Source organism: Thamnophis elegans, chromosome 3 (genome assembly GCF_009769535.1).
Source record: "Thamnophis elegans isolate rThaEle1 chromosome 3, rThaEle1.pri, whole genome shotgun sequence".
NCBI classification, from domain to species: Eukaryota; Metazoa; Chordata; class Lepidosauria; order Squamata; family Colubridae; genus Thamnophis; species Thamnophis elegans.
Window position 1 is genome coordinate 92,969,227 of NC_045543.1, and position 16,560 is coordinate 92,985,786.

Sequence of the window (16,560 nt, forward strand, 5' to 3'; positions counted from 1 at the left end):
AAATGAAATTCAATTGTGAAAAAAGTAATATTCTACATTTAGGCAAAAAAACCAAAATGCACAGGTACATGTGGTACCTTGCTCAGTAGTAGTAACTGTGAAGAGGATCTTGGAATCCTGGTGGACAACCATTTAAATGTGAGCCAGCAGTGTGCAGCAGCTGCCAAAATGTTAACACAGTTCTAGGCTGCATAAACAGAGGGATAGAATCAAGATTAACGTGAAGTGTTAATACCACTTTATAATGTCTTGGTAAGGCCACACTTGGAATACTGCATTCAGTTTTGGTCTCCACAATGTAAAAAAAAAATGTGGAGACTAGAAAGAGTGCAGAGAAGAGCAACAAGAATGATTAGGTGATTGGAGGCTAAAACATATGAAGAACAGTTGCAGAAAAGAAGGACTAGGGGAGACATGATAGCAGGGTTCTGATATCTCAGGAGCTGTCACAAAGAAGAAGAAGTCAAACTATTATCCAATGCACCTGAGGTTAGAACAAGAAGCAACAGGTGGAAACTAATCAAGGAGAGAAGCAACTTAGAACTGAGGAAAAATTAGAACAATTAGTTGGACAGTTAGAACAATTAATCAGTGAAACAACTTGCCTCCAGAAGTTGTGAATGAAGTGAAGAAGATGTTGGATAACAATTTGTCTGAAGTGGTATAGGGTTTCCTGCTTGGCAGGAGGTTGGGCTAGAAGACCTCCAAGGTCCCTTCCAACTCTGCTATTCTAAATTTTCTAAATTTTTCTAAATTTTCTAAATTCTAAATTTTTCTAAATTTTCTAATTTTTTTCTATCCAAGAATAGATATGGTTGTGCCTTTCAAAACATAAAATTCTAAACTTTAAAGAAAAATTATAGACAGTAGTCTTGATAACATAACAATTGCAAGAACATGCTTTCCTTTATATTGGTGGTACCAAAGCTACAATCCACAAAATTACTTTATTGAACAACCTATTGGAAGCACTAGCAAAATAATGTTTAAAGTGTTGCAATAGATTTCATGGTTGGAGACAAGAGCAGTGCCTACTGATATCCTCTCTGTGCCAAAACTCAATATAGAATGGTGCATTTTTATGATGCAAATTGTAATCTGGAATATTATGTTATTATCCTGACTTAAAATGGTAATTTGATAATGTAATTCTGATGTGCAAGTGGATTTGTTACCTGCAATTTCATTTATTGCATTTATTACAGACTTAAACAAAGCAGACTTTGTTATCTGTGGTAAATGTATTTACCATTTTGGATGTCATTTTATAGCAAAATAGTGAACTGAATTTTGCATATACAGTAGTATTTCAGTATTAATTATTAATTGATTCCGGGAGGCATACTGAGTACCAAAAACAATGAATATCAAACAAATTAGGAACCGGGCCATGGAAGCAGCGAGTGAATGAAGCAAAGCTTCATCTGCCCATGTCCAGAATGCAGGTTGTGTGCAAAATCATGCCCCTTCCCTTCCCCAGCCGTGGAAGACAATTTTTCTTCCATAACTAAACTTTCGTGACAGAAAATCTGGGGGCCACTGCCTAGCACAATTATAGTTAACCTATTTGATGTAATTTTAACATACAAGGGAAAGTACAAATTATATAAATATTTGTACGCTTAACCAATTAAAATAAGATTTTTAAAATTTCTGAGCATACCTTTTTCTTTTCTTTTGAGTTTATGCTAAAGTTAAGCTTAAAGTTTCTTCTATTATTGAAATTCAAATTTTGTGGATCTTAAGGAATATTAAGCCTGCTTAAAGTTTTATTATTTGTGTCTGTGTGTTTGTGTTTAATTTGGGTTAATATCATTAATTTCACATTGATTCCCATGAATAGCCAGCAATGTTTGCCAAAAATGTGTCACTCCAGAACTCTCTGGAGATCTGCACAAAACATTTGTATAGTGAGAATTAGACACAGAAAACAGTATCTTGGATTGTTAATAAATATTAATGATAAAACCTAACTGACAAAATTTTGGAAAGGGGATGAAATGCTTTGTGGCTACTGCCAAAGAACTGTTTAGAAAGATTTCTAATAATAAATGAAAGGCATAATAAAGATATGAGTTACAGGATATCATGTAAAATATGCAAGTATTTTGCATAATACCCTTCTATATAATTACTAGCTTCTACTCCCAATTTTCTATGCTGAGGGCAATAACAATCCTTTCTACTGGAGTTATTAAAATATAAAAATTAAAATTTACATATTTCTACTGCAGAAATATGTAACATAATGCTAGTGTTAATTAAGTATAATTACAGCAATTAGTTTTAAAAGTTGGTGTCAGTTAAATAACTATAGTCATCTGCAATACTGAGACAAGATTTTAAACCTTGATTTACTGAATAAGCCAAAAACAAACAACATTATGTAGGAGTCAGAGGTAACTGATGTACAGGTAAGTCTGCATTTTCTGGCTGGAAAACTCATAGATCGCTGCTATAGGAGGAGAGCCATGTAAATTTATAGCATCTTTTCCAACTAACGAATGTTACTAAAATGCATAAGCTTTTGAGAGTTACAGCTTATTGAAATGGATCTGATGAAATTACCAGAAACTCATGAAAGTTTGTGTCTTTTAATTTTAAAAAAGTTGAAAATGGAGCCACTAGGCTCCTGATAGATTGCTACAGAATTGCAGCTATTGTATCCTTAGGAATGAGAATGACATCACAGAATGCATATAGAATACTTCCAATATTTGTTTTCTCAAATTGAAGCCTTCTAGATGCATTGTGGTGGCAACTCTTAGAATTCTCAACCAACATTAGGCAACAGAAGTTGGAAAAGCCTAGATGTTTCATAAAATTGCTCTCACAAATTGGCATGGCTTACATGATTTGAGAATGGGGATTGGAATTTGTATAGGCTCGTGCAGAGTTTTCAAGGATATGGAATATGGTGGGTCTTGGGGTTCTGATCTAGGGCTTGCCATTTCCTGGTGTATCCTGGCTTGATTCTTGCAATTGTAACAGCGTATTAATAAAATACAGTGGATAACTGACATGGTTCTTATTTAACAACTACAATCTGCCCTGGACCAACTTTGGGGGGAATTATAAGATAATAAATCAACAGTAGTTGGCCATCAGAGTAAGGCTGGAGAATACAAAAAGATATTGCAGAAAAGTTGGTATTTAAGACAAATGTGCCAGATACATTCCGGAGAAAATGGCAAACCTTCCCTTTCAAAATTTATATGTTCACACCGCTTAACATTGAGGCAAGGTGATTAGATTTGCATTTTGAATCTGTACTCTTTACAGCAGTTGCAGAAATTACTATTTTTCATGATGTTCCTGTTTATATAATGCAAGTGAACTCCTGACTAAAAAGGGGGACTTCCACTTGGAACATAAAAAGAAATCCTCAGATAATCAAAGCGTGTATGTCAATATGTAAAATTAAATTTATTGCAGAATTTACATAATCAAAATATAATGGATTCTTATATGCATATTAATATTCCAGTTTGAGTTGTTGTCAAGAACGTTACTTTTGTTAATATAAGAAACCTTAAAATTAGAAAACTTACAGCATATGGCTTTTGAAGTTATAGCTAGAAAGAATGTTGCAATCCAACTTGGTGATTACAGAAGGATCTGTCTGGATTTTGAATGTTTCTGTAAAAACTCCAAAGTATGTACATTTGAGATAAGTGGTTATTAAAGAGTTTAAGTCTTACCATTTTTGTACTATATGGGGGATTTGTCTGCAGCACAAGCAGCACATTTGTTTTAAACAAACACAGACTTTATTGGCTGACACTGTCTCTATCTTGTCCAGCCTCCTGCTTATCCTCTCAAAGTAATTAATGTGATTAATTTACAAGTAATTTAGCCAAGAAGAGGATGTAAATCTTTCCTTAAAAAAACAGTTAGAAGTCCAACTCTTAGTTAAAAACTGTGTCTTGAAACCATCCAGACCCTCCTACTAACTTGTCAGCTTTAGGTTATTTTCAGAAAACTTGAGTTGAGTTGCTGCGACTTATTTGTACAGGTTTTTTTCCCACAGATTTTTTTGGGGGTATGTGCAAAAGGGAGACAGAATAGTCACTGCTATTTAGCCATTGTTTAGTCTAGTGTATGTATGTTTACATCTTCCCTCTGGATTTATAAGCTGCTATGAAAAAATAAAGATCCTTCTCAATTTGTAGAATTTCTTAACTATGGCACCTGGTAGCATGCAAGGATGTTTCTAGAACTGTTTTTTAACATTAGTAATTTTATTATATGTTTAATTTGTTGTTGTTGACATAGAGTCTAGAAGTCCAAATGAGACAGTTCAGACAATATCTTACTTTGTAATTTTGTAAATTTACTGCTAGTTAAATAGAGAAAACATTAGAAATATAACAGAAGTATAACTAAAAATATTATTCTGCTTCTTTCTACAGAAATAAAGAACCAGTGTCTAGTTAGTGTACTGCATACTTGCCTTCAGATTTTATTTCATTCTAATACAGTAGGCTAGAATATATAGGAATAATGGAGAGAGAGAGAGAGGGAGAGAGAGGGAGAGAGAGAGACTGTGTTGTTTAGATTTTCAAATGAAAACTCATCTGATTACAAAGCTTCCTTTTTCTGTTCAATCCTTTTGCAACTGACATGTGCCATTATTGAGAGTTTCTTCTGTAATATTTTCTATCAGGTGATACAAGTTGCTGGAATGAGAAGTGTTTAAATATGTGTAACAATGTGCTTCTGCAACCAAAGAATTTATCTGGTGTTTCTGGTGTTACTACATGTTGATAATGACACTCAACAGTCTTGAATCAACAATTATTTCCATTCTTCAAGTTCCATTCTTCTTCATGTAATGAAAATGGAAATAATTTCTTAGTCTTTTAAGAATTGCAGAAGAATCATGGATTACAGCTCTGCAGGGCAATAAAGATACCTCCGGAAAGCTGCTAGATCAGATTTGATAGCTTTTAATATTTGCAGACAGCTCTAAAACATTGAAACAGCAAGTTTTAGGAAATTAGCATAGTCAGTAACTATTTTCTATCAATATGTGATAAATAAATACATTTTAAAAAATATACATATTCATTAATTTTTATCCTGCCTTTATTATTTTTATAATAATTCAAGGCAATAAGTACGCAATACTTCTTCCTGTTATTTTCTTCACAACAATTATGTGAGATGGGTTGTCTGAGAGAGACAGATTAACTCAAAGTCACTCAGCTGGTTTTCCTGCCTAAGGTGAGACTAGAACTCAGTCTCCTGATTTTGAGCTTGCTGCCTTAACCACTAAAGCAAACTGGCTCTCCTGAGATCACTGAAATGGCTTTCCAGAAGTCATTAGTTTGAACACTAATGTATGTATAATAAATACACTGCACATATAAGAGTGTACTCAAAATTTACAATATTCCAATTGGCCCCATCCTAGCATAGGGACAGTGGCAACTTGACACAAGAGTCTTCTTTTTTTCCGTAAGTTCTCAAAAATAGATGAGGTGGTAATCCATATCTGACATTCCCTCTACATAAAATTGGCCCAAAGAACAACTTTAAAAAAAAATCAAATATGAAATACTTTAATATTTATACTTTCATTTGCAAACAATGGGAAGAGATAAAAAAAAAATCATCCAGTTGCCTGGACCAAGAAACTGAACCCAGCAAAGAAACAGGCATGACTTCACTTCAAGAAAACCTTTTGAACAACTTAGCAGAAAAATACACTTAATTGGCTGTTAGTTTGAGGTTTATTCCTAATGCACAGTGGACATTCTTTATATTTGGAAGCCTCTTTGCCAGATTAACAGCCAAAGCAACATTACTTTCTACTGTGCAGTTTGAAAGTTGAATATCATAAGGGCACATGTTTGTATTTGACAATATAAACAAAATCTTAGCATACATAACATGACAACAATATTATGTAATAACCTATGAAGGCTTAATTTCCCCATACAAGAACTTTAAAAGCAGCAATAAAATATATACACCCAGAAATGCTATAGTAACTGCTCAATGTTTCCTAATGAACTTTTGCTTAACTCACATTCCCTTGAGCAGTCTGCCTCAACTAATATTGGATGGTGTACATTCTAAATCTATATGATTTAATTTTTTAAACAGCTAGTTGCAAGATATCAAAACAATTGAAATGGCGATAAGCTAGCCTGCTTTTGTCTCAAGAGAGAAGACAGGGACATGATGTTTTGTCCAAGTTTGAAATAAAATAGGCTTTCTATACTTTGTACATATGCTTTGCACATCCTTGCCATAAATATGTGGAACAAATAAACCATATGTGCTTTTGCAGTTAGATTGTTAAGACCTTCATTATTGTATAACCTTATTGTGAAAATGTATACGTTACTGTTTACAGCAAATTTGAAGTGCAGTTCAAGTGACTTTGAATTGTTGTCCATATAATTATGACACATGGCTAGCGTGGCTGCAAGCCTCTAAGAATACCTGGAAGGGAAACAAAAGTTGTACGGTATGCAAAGGCAGCCTGGAATCAGAAAGTTTGGTTAGTGCAGTTTTCAGTGATTTAAATAGTCATTAAAACAAACTTCGGGTGTTTGTTTTCTGTAGTACATTGTGTGAAACAAAGGTATCCGGAAAAAATTCTCTGCTGTAATGGCTCTCATTTCAGTACCAAACATGGATAAAAAATCTTTTCAACCAAAAATCTTTCTTACAGACAGTTCATTCTTTTTATAAACCTCTACGCTAATCATCATAAATCATCTACTTCAGACACAGTCTGGGAAGTTTAGAATGATTTGGATCCTACAGTCCTATCAGACATGTAGAATTCTAAAGTTGAAAGCTGGCTAATTACTTTTGCTGTTTTAACAAGAATATAGCATGTGCCTAATATCATGTATCACATGCTTACTAAGAAAATTATTTTAGTCCTTATAAGGGCTTACAGGGCAGACAATTTGTATTTGGCTTATTCAAGCTTTGAGCAGACATAATATCTCAGATTCAAAAAAACAAAATTTTTGTTTGGATTATTGAAAGAAAGAAGACCAGCAACACATGTTTTTAATCCAAAACCAGATACTTTTGCAGTGGCTTCAGCAATGCAAAACTATTCAGCACTAAATCCTATTGAGTTCAATGGAATTTGTTCCTATTAATGTATCCATAAATTTGCAGCCAAAGTGTGTGTGTTGTGTACCAGGCAACACATGACCTGTTGTATCATTTCAGAGACATTTCCTTACCAGATTCCCCAGTGCCTTCAACAGTGAGAGGCTTTCTAATGTACTTGAAAAGTTCTTACATATTCAGAGAGATATCTACCTTGAAAGTTGAACACTTACACCTTCAAACATCAGAATTGGCCATTGAAATGTTTTATGACACTTTACCTTATGTCATAAAATGCTTTATAATAATTTTATATCATGATTTTTTAAAAATAAAAAATGCCATATGTGAGTTCCACAGGAGTCATGGGATTTTGGACACACTGTGTAAGATAGCTCATTTCAAGGTATCTTGGTAGAATATTTTGCCGTATGATGCATGAGTTAAAAGTTTGCAGACATGAGAATTTTAATAGAGTATCAACAATTTAATCAAACTTTTATTCCAATACAATTAGTCCTCATGTTGTGACTGCAATTGGAAACAGTATTTTGGTCATTGAATAATACTTGTCATTAAGTGAAACTACAACTACTAGTGGGTAGCCCTAGAAATTAATTAAATTGTCAGTTCTCTACCTTTTAATAAATAATTAAAAGGAAGAAATGTACAATTACATGGATTTTAAGTCTCTTTCTATGGTATCCCTATTTCTGTATGTAACTCATGTAAATGGTTTCAACTCTTTAAATACAAATGTAGATCGTAGCTTTTATTATGCTTGCAAAGAATTTCCTATCTCATTTGCAAGCACAAGTTCCTGATTAAATAATATAAGCTGTCAAATACGGTAGAAGTATTTCTGTAAAATTAAATGTAGTTGGCTTTTCCTTAGCGTGAGCAAGAGAATGCTATGGCCCGTCTTAAAAAGCAGCAGCAAGAACTTGAACACATGAGACTTCGGTACCTTGCAGCAGAAGAGAAAGAATTAGGGAAGACACAACGGCAAGAGCTAGAGGATATCAGAAATGAACTGAACAGGTATTGTACCATTTGCTGGATTTTTACTTCTGCTGCTGAATAGGTGAAGGTTCAGCTAAGTCAAATTTAATTGGCTGTCAGTCCTGTAAAAGAACACAGCTTTTTGTCCCTTAGGTAATATTTGCCCATTTATAAAATGTAGCAACCTTGTTTTATAGGAAATCTATGCCAAAGGCCACCAGACCTAGTTTTTTATCTTGACTGTAGCAAATAATACAGCAAGATTTTTTTTTTACCTCTGTTCTAAGCAAACCTTTTTGCTAGATAAAAAGACATATTAATAGTTCTCACATGTCTCGTGAGCTATTTTAAATGGCTAAGTACTTCCAGTACTTTTAAACTATATATTTTTGAATGTTTTCAAACTCTTTAATTCTTAATCAAGATCACTCAAATTTGTACACTTGAGAAAAGCACTTGTGTCTTCCAGCAGAGGAATTATGCAATAAAATTTGCATTGAGACTCTTCTAATTAGATAATAGTGTCTGTTTCTTTTCACTTCAACTAATTTCAATAGAAAGCTGGCTTTGAAAAGCAAAAGAGCAGGATGTAGCGTATAACTCAGTGTAATTTTTCCTGTTAGATTGAAACAAGAAGAAGACAAGAAAAAATCACAAGATGGCCAAGAGTTGTTGGGAGTCCAATTGCAAAATGCTCACTCTGGGAAAGGAGACGAAGCTTTGGATGACTACCTTGCACGTCTAATAGAGGAGAGGGATACCTTGTTGAGAACAGGTGTTTATAATCATGAAGATCACATCGTAAGTGAGCTTGATCGTCAAATCAGTGAAGTGCTTATAAAAAGAAATAGAAGCAAGTAGCAGGACTCAGAGAATTGGTCATATATATATATATATATGTGTGTGTGTGTGCATTTTTTACTTCCAAAATTCAAGTTTCAGCAAATGGTAGATTGAATCAGATTTTGAAGGATTTGTGTATATACTCTTCTGTCTTCCAAGACTTACTGCTGTATTAAAACATCACTACACTACTTTTGAGAAATGAGAAGAAGCATTGACTACTTCAATTATTTTATTATTTTTAACCTATTTATTTATGTCAATTGGTCAGTATTGCAAAAGCTTTTATTTACACAGTGGAAGTATTTCTTGTCAGAATTTTTTGCTTGCTTATTTTATTACATGTCTGATTTTTTAATACATTTATACTTAATATTTATAATAAAATGACATTTTAATAAAACTGCATTTAGGAAAATTTCCTACAGTAATTTGTAGTAACTTTTAAGCAAAATTGAGATTACATCGTACCTTACTTTTAATACTTTTCTTCATACCACAGATTTTGCTTTAAACAAACTACTATACTTATTCAGATGATTGGTTGTTTAACAATAGGTTGTATGAATAAGCCCTTATTTAGGTTGAAAAGCACAATTCTTACTGACAAGTAGCTGGATCCTAACCAAGTTATGTTGATCTCAGTTTTCTGTATTAATCACAATTCAGTTAAGATCCATCAAGCAATGGCACCTGATTTATCTGGTCCATATTTGTACTGAAGTAAATGGTGGAAGAGTATTTGGAAAATTTGGTAGCGGATGGCCAAGTTTGTAAGTGCATTTCTCTGATCTGTAAAAGGAGATGGATTACTTAATATCACATCATTTATAAACACTGCATATCAAATAGTTGTCAGAATAGATTAATGTTTTCCTTACACCAATATTATTTTCATCCATATATTAAAATTTATATATGGAATTGTGGGGTTATCTGTATATCTGGAAGCTACTGCCCATATCAGTTGTCCAATCCAACACTAAACAAGGACGCATTTGTTTGGATATTACTATGCATGCATCTCATTACACAGTGATTTTACATGTGTAAGATTTTGTGATATAAATAATCCAACATAGCAAGCTATGGTTCTATGCTTAAAATTGGAGATGAACCGGAGATGAACGAGAACGACCCTTCCTCTTCCCTCCTCAAAATTTAAAAGAAAAAACAAAAAACAAATGGAAAATAAAATGGTTAATTCAACAGTATAATTATCCATATGTTGGATTTAATTTACACATAGATACTCTAATCCTAAATTTTACATTATCGTGTCATTGCCATGTTTTATTTATATTTTATTGATATTCCTGCTTGATTGTTGTGCGATGCCCAGAGTCATTGAAAGTTGGGCAACATACAAAATTAATAATAATATATTTACCACCAGGTAAAAAGGTAAAAAGTAACAATGGAGAAAAGTTTCAACACAGAATTGATTTTGGACTTAAAATCATATCATGCCGTTTGTTTCTGCCTGAGTTAGCCATATAAACTTTGGTGATGCATAATTCTCAGCAATATGCTCAGTGCTTGTTATGGATGGAGTGTCAAATGTGCATGTGAAGTATGGGATTGCTTTATTCTGTGGTTTGGATGGGAATCTACATCTTAATTCTTTCATAGATACTAGTCTGAATGTTGCCTGCCCTCACCATTTCTTTGTGCATACAAGTGAAAACATTCACAAGGCATTTTTCCTCTCACTAATTAATAAGGAACTTAGTTTATCTTTTATTTTACATCCATAGTTTAAAATAACTGAGACTGCAGTATAGCCTTAGTCAGGATGATGCCAGAAGTGATGGAATTCTGAATGTGATATGGGTAGAAAGAAAATGGGAAAATATCACTTTAACACTGGGCAGTGTGTCTTCAATAATAACCCCTTTTTCTTTTCCAGTTTCTTATCTAATGAGGAATTCAAAATAATTTAAAGATTTGTGACTTTAAATGTTGTAATATGAACAATGGGTTTTTTTCTGATGACAAATTATTATTTTTGTAAACTTAAAATATTTTATATTCAATATTGAATGTATGAAAGTAATGTGAAAGTTTACTTCAAAAATTGGTCATAATTTTAGTAAAAAAAATCATCTACATACTGGTGGTGAAAGGAACTCAATTTTTCCGCATTTTGAGACAAAATACATTTGTATTTGCCACACATATTCTGTTAGAATATTTTCATTACACTTCAAATCTCACTTCTACACTGAAAACCATATATCTTACCATATTTGTGGCTTTGTTTATATTAAGGATTTTAAAAGGTATTTAAAAATATATTTACATTGTAAATCTAGTCACGCTGTAATTCATTTTAAGTAACCACATTTTTGCTGATTATTCTTTTAAAGGACTGAAAGGGGGGGAAAATCTTCAGTTAATTTTCTTTAACTGTGCCATTTGCATTTAAAGATTTTGTAATGTTGAACAGTTTACTGCTATATGTGATATATTTGCAATAAATCACTTCCATAATTATTATCCTAGAATTTAAATAATGCAACAGTGAGCAATTATAATTTGTAAATAATTTAATTTATTGCATTGCTAACATGTCATAAAAGAAAATGCCAATAAACCTGAAATATTCTTTTATGTTTTGTGCAGTTATATTGTATAGGTCTAAAATGTAAATCAAATATTGAGTTTGCAACTAACTCTCTAACACTAGAGGGGGCCTTAACATTAAATAAAGGCCATTTTTTCAATCTAAAATGTATTTTAAGGTTTGGTGAGCATGAATTCAACATAAACCTTGAAATACGTGTTATCTAACTCCTTTTAAAATAGCATTAAATATTATTTCACATACATTCCTTTAAAGATAAAAATACCCAAGTAGAGTCCATTATACTTTCTAAGTATCTTCTTAAGTATATCTGTGAAGCTTATGCAGCACTTGATGCTTTGCAGCTCCAAAGATGCCTTTTCACAAGGAATTGGATAGCAAATCAAATTTAACCAAGTCAGTTATCACAAGAGAAAGTGGGCTAGTGTCTATTGGTTTCCAATTTTTCTCCACAAACCAGGTGATGAATATGGATATATTTGGTTCCATTGTAAATTTTTCTTTGGTGTGGAAGAGATCCCTATATGTGCAGGATGGAACATTATTTAACACTTGCAACATTCAACTTCGACACTTCCTAATAATCTGTAGGAGAGCCAGTTTGGTGTAGTGGTTAAGGCATCATGATGGAAACCAGGAGACCATGAGTTCTAGTCCACCTTAAGTACAAAGCCAGCTGTTTGACCTTGGCCTAGTCACTTTCTTTCAGTCCTAGTAAGGAGGCAAGGGCAAACCACCTCTGAAAAACCTTGTCAAAACTGAAGGGACTTGTTTAGGTAGTCGTCTTAAAAATGGGACACAATTAAACAGAAGCAAGCAAAAAGTCTGTAATGAAACAATAAGTATTTATGAATATGTTCTTATTATTTATAAAATTGCTTTGTGTCCTTTATTGACTTGATTTTCATTCCAAACAGCAAAACAGCACTTAATTTATTAGCATTATCTGATTCACTTTTTCCACCTTCATTGTTAACAGCTACACACATAGATAAATACTAAGAAAAATTAAGTAGTGTAAATAGAGGCAATAGAATTTATTTTTAGAAAAGAAATGTATTCTGGGATAGTCAATAAGAAACTCCTGCTTAAAGTATAATTATTTGATTATGCATTTTGTATCAAATAATGCCTATTCCCTAGCAGAAGACACCACAGGCAAAATAATTTATACTTCATTTTATTTTGCTACTGCTATTTCAAAATAATCATGAACTATCTTTAGAATGGGAAGTGCCAAACATGCTATTGTTCAAGGAAAACCTAGAAAATGATGGCTCCATATGCTTAGATCTTATTTCATTTACTTCTCTGGAGGGTTGCATTTCTGTTTTCATTAGAAATGTTTTTACAGATGTTGGCTCTCCAGATATGAACTCTCTGGTGGAGAGGTGGTCGGATATTTGGCATCTAGAACAAAAAAGAAAAGAAAAGAAATACGCTCTGAAAGCTTAATATAGAGAGAAATAATTTACTGTCTTTATGATGTATAAATGTATAACAGCTCTACAGAGGCTTTAAGACTGAGTAATTGAATTTGCGCTAATACAGAAATATTTGCAATTAGTCTTTTAGAACGAAATATATCATTCATCATGATAAAGGACTAAAAAAGCAGCCATAAATAACATTTCTGGAAAAGTTGTGCCCACTAATTTATATTATTTTCTTTTTCATTTGAAATAATTATATTAATTTGAATATATACAGTGTATGTATGTATGTGTGTGTGTATATATATAATTATATATATATATATATAATTATGTATATATATATGTGTGTATAATTTATATGCATACGTACATACATAAAAATTAGTGCTTTGACCTATGTCACCAGTATGGCAATGTTGATATATGTCAAATATTTGAATCCAGCATACGCATCCTGAGAATACCTTTTTTTGGTGGCAATGTTTAATTTTACTAAATAATCATATTGGAACAAACATCTCAAACAGTGAAGGCATTCAAACTAATTTGACTCCATAAAAAAAAGGCATGTTTTGAAAGGCTGAGCAGGAGGATTTTGACTTCTTTTGTGTATTCTGTGAAGTGATGACATCTATTATTCAAATTTCACTTGTCTTATTTCTAACTGAAGCAGAAAACTTACATTTCCTTTGGATAGAATAGTGTTTACCATTTCAGATTCCAAAACTATTAGGGATACCCAATATTGTGTGAACATACTAACTCACCATCAGCTTTCCAACTCTCTGGAGCCAATTTGTAATTAAGGGAAGTTTCAGAGATGAGAAGATGGAATATATATACCAACAGGGTCTCTTCCGCTGGCCAAAAGAAACTAAATTTATTGCTTAAAATAATAGAAATGAGTTAAATATAACTCTTAAAAACATATCCAGGATAATTGTCATTGTACTTTTATGGAAGAGACTTGCTATTGACTTCTGCTAAGACAATTCTCAACATTTTAGTCTACTAGCAACTATGGAATTCTCATGTCTTAACTATATACCATTAAACAGAAATTGATTAAAGTTTTATTCCCTATTTATGCTTATTTTGGATTTGGGTTGTACAAGGATTGCTTAATATGTTTGTGGCCAGATCTTCAGCTAGGAACATAGTTGTATCTCAATTTGTTTCTGTTTCTAGTGTTCACTGTTTTTCCAGAATCTAATGTGCAAAATATAAATGTTTAATAGCTTCTATAAGTTTATTTTAAAAGGCTTATATTTTTAGGAAAGTTAATGATAGGCTGATTATCTGATCAACAATTCTATGCAATAAAATTTAAAGCACAATCATTTGACCATAGCATGTACTTATTTCTGTAAGACTCCCATTCCAACATGAGGATACATGTAAGGACTTGGACAATCTCTCAAGGGTAATTCCCTAATATCCTGTTAATATAATCAGACCTATAAGGGGGATAATCTTTCAAAGAATAAACTATAGGTATGGTTGTTATATTAATTACATTATTATTTACAATTAAAAATAAAAGTTAATAAATAATGATTAGCAGAAAAGATGGATTATGAGAACTAGGTAAAAGAAACTACTACAATTTAAGGGTTTATATATGTAAATCAAATGCATAAGTCATCTAACTCAATGGTTATATAAAAACATATCCAGTACAATGAAAACAAAGAAGATGATTATATCTGCCTTTAAATAAAACTAAGCTATGTAAGGAAAGGAAAGGGATGAGAAAAGAGAAAGGAAAAGCTACATCAACTTAACTAAAAAAGGATTAGATGAGAGTGGAAATGAGGATAAAAATATGGATATGATTTGCAAGTAATATTGCTGGGAATACAACCATATGAACGAAAAAATTGAGCCACACTGAAGTGTGAAGGCAAGCATGAATATGCAACTTCTGTCTTTTAGCTGTGCTCCTCTCCACAAAGCAGTGTCACACTGACATCAGATCTATCTGAATTCAGTACTCCTTACTTCCACTTAGAAAATATGTGATTGGGCTTCTGGAGGAAGAAATGGTGGACTGAAGACAGCTCCATAAAAAGTGGAGCTGACAACTGCAGCAGAGAATGAAGAACCAATGGTAGACTGGCTTTTCAAACTTCTCCAGACAAAGAAAGGATGGGAGATAGCCCACACGTGTTCCGGACAGTTGCTTCTCATGAAATAACTACAAACAGCAACAGTTTGCATGGATTTTAAATATGGGGGACAAGGGAATAGTCATCAGTCAGAAAGCACTAGGCGAGTCTGCCTTGAAACCTTATGAAATAAAATTTTAATTACAAGCTTAACAACTAAAATAAAAAGAATAAACAGGAAAAAGCTAATTAAGACTTTAGTTCTAAAAGTTATAAATGGATTAAGGGTCCAGTTAAATTTGAAAAAAGGTTTTGAAATTATTTTTATATACTGTATATCACATTTTCATGCCACATAAATTTGGAACAAGCACATGCTTTTCTCTCCTCTTCATCCACATGAAAAAAATCATAATTTTGACTCTGAGGCCACAAATTATCTCACTGAACTTACACGTTAGTACTTTTCCACTTTCTTCACATTCACTGACTCTTGACATTCCTTTGTGGGAAAAACAAAGCTTTTACCTTCTGAACAGAACCAAATAAATACTTTTATTTGGAAAAATGGTCAAAAATGTGTGGGGTAGCTTTATTTATTTTTAAAGCTTCAGCAACTTTTTCTTACTGAAGTAATATGGTCATTTTAGCAGGAATTTATTGTGATAAACTTATATAAAAATGATTCCTAATGTTCTTTCATCTTTCAGTTTTTCATTATATAACTCTCTAATTCTAAATAGAGAAAAGGTTATATAGGTTTTCCATTCCAATCAAGCTTATTGTTTTATGGATCTAGTTACAATTTCTAAATGAATTTAGTATCCACAGATGTTGCGGACCTTTGTTTTGTACTGAAATATAGACTTATTTTTTTCTAAATATTCTGAGAAGGGATTATTCCAAAATACTGAGGACATTGGATGTTTGAATGGACCAATATTGTTCTTCTTATTGGTAGGAGAAACCTATTGGCTATATATAATCCGTTTACATCCCAAAATTGTATGGCTGAAATTCAGTGATAAAACTACTGATTTGGGGCTATGCAACTTTGGTTTGACTTTTGTTGTTGTGACAGGAGGACAGAGAAGCTGGAGGCTTCTGGAACAAATATCCAACTTTAATTCACTCTCATACAGCCCATGATCTGAATGTTGGTGAACAGTTCCAGAGACTTTTCCAAGGTGGGAATAGAAACAAGTTGACCTCTGACCTATCCCAGGCTCATCTGCACCCAGTGATGTCAAGTGTGGTCAGAAAAGTGAGTTCCTGCCCCCAATCCTGGGAAAGTTGCCTTTCCCTGGCCTAGATATTTAACAAATGGCACAATGGCTGGTATTTAGTTTTTCTATGAAAGATGTTTCTGACCTGATAAAGCAAACAAATATATACAAATCTGCAATTGCTAGGGAAGGATAGGCAGTTATTGTGGGTGGAGTGAAGGGAGCTCTGTTAAGTAGTAATGCCTGAGACAACTTAATATTAAAAACCCAAAATA

At 32.8% G+C, this 16,560-nt stretch overlaps 1 protein-coding gene across 1 annotated transcript in view; it reads left to right on the top strand.

Moving 5' to 3' along the window:
- The window catches only part of CEP120 (centrosomal protein 120), a 39,321-nt gene extending 30,295 nt beyond the window's left edge, over window positions 1–9,026 (top strand). Inside the window, exons 19-20 of the mRNA XM_032214108.1 lie at window positions 7,979–8,124; window positions 8,709–9,026. Of these exons, the coding sequence (XP_032069999.1) occupies window positions 7,979–8,124; window positions 8,709–8,946 (384 nt within the window). The 3' untranslated portion in view covers window positions 8,947–9,026. The remainder of the gene's footprint in view (window positions 1–7,978; window positions 8,125–8,708) is intronic.
- Window positions 9,027–16,560: the final 7,534 nt, after the last annotated feature.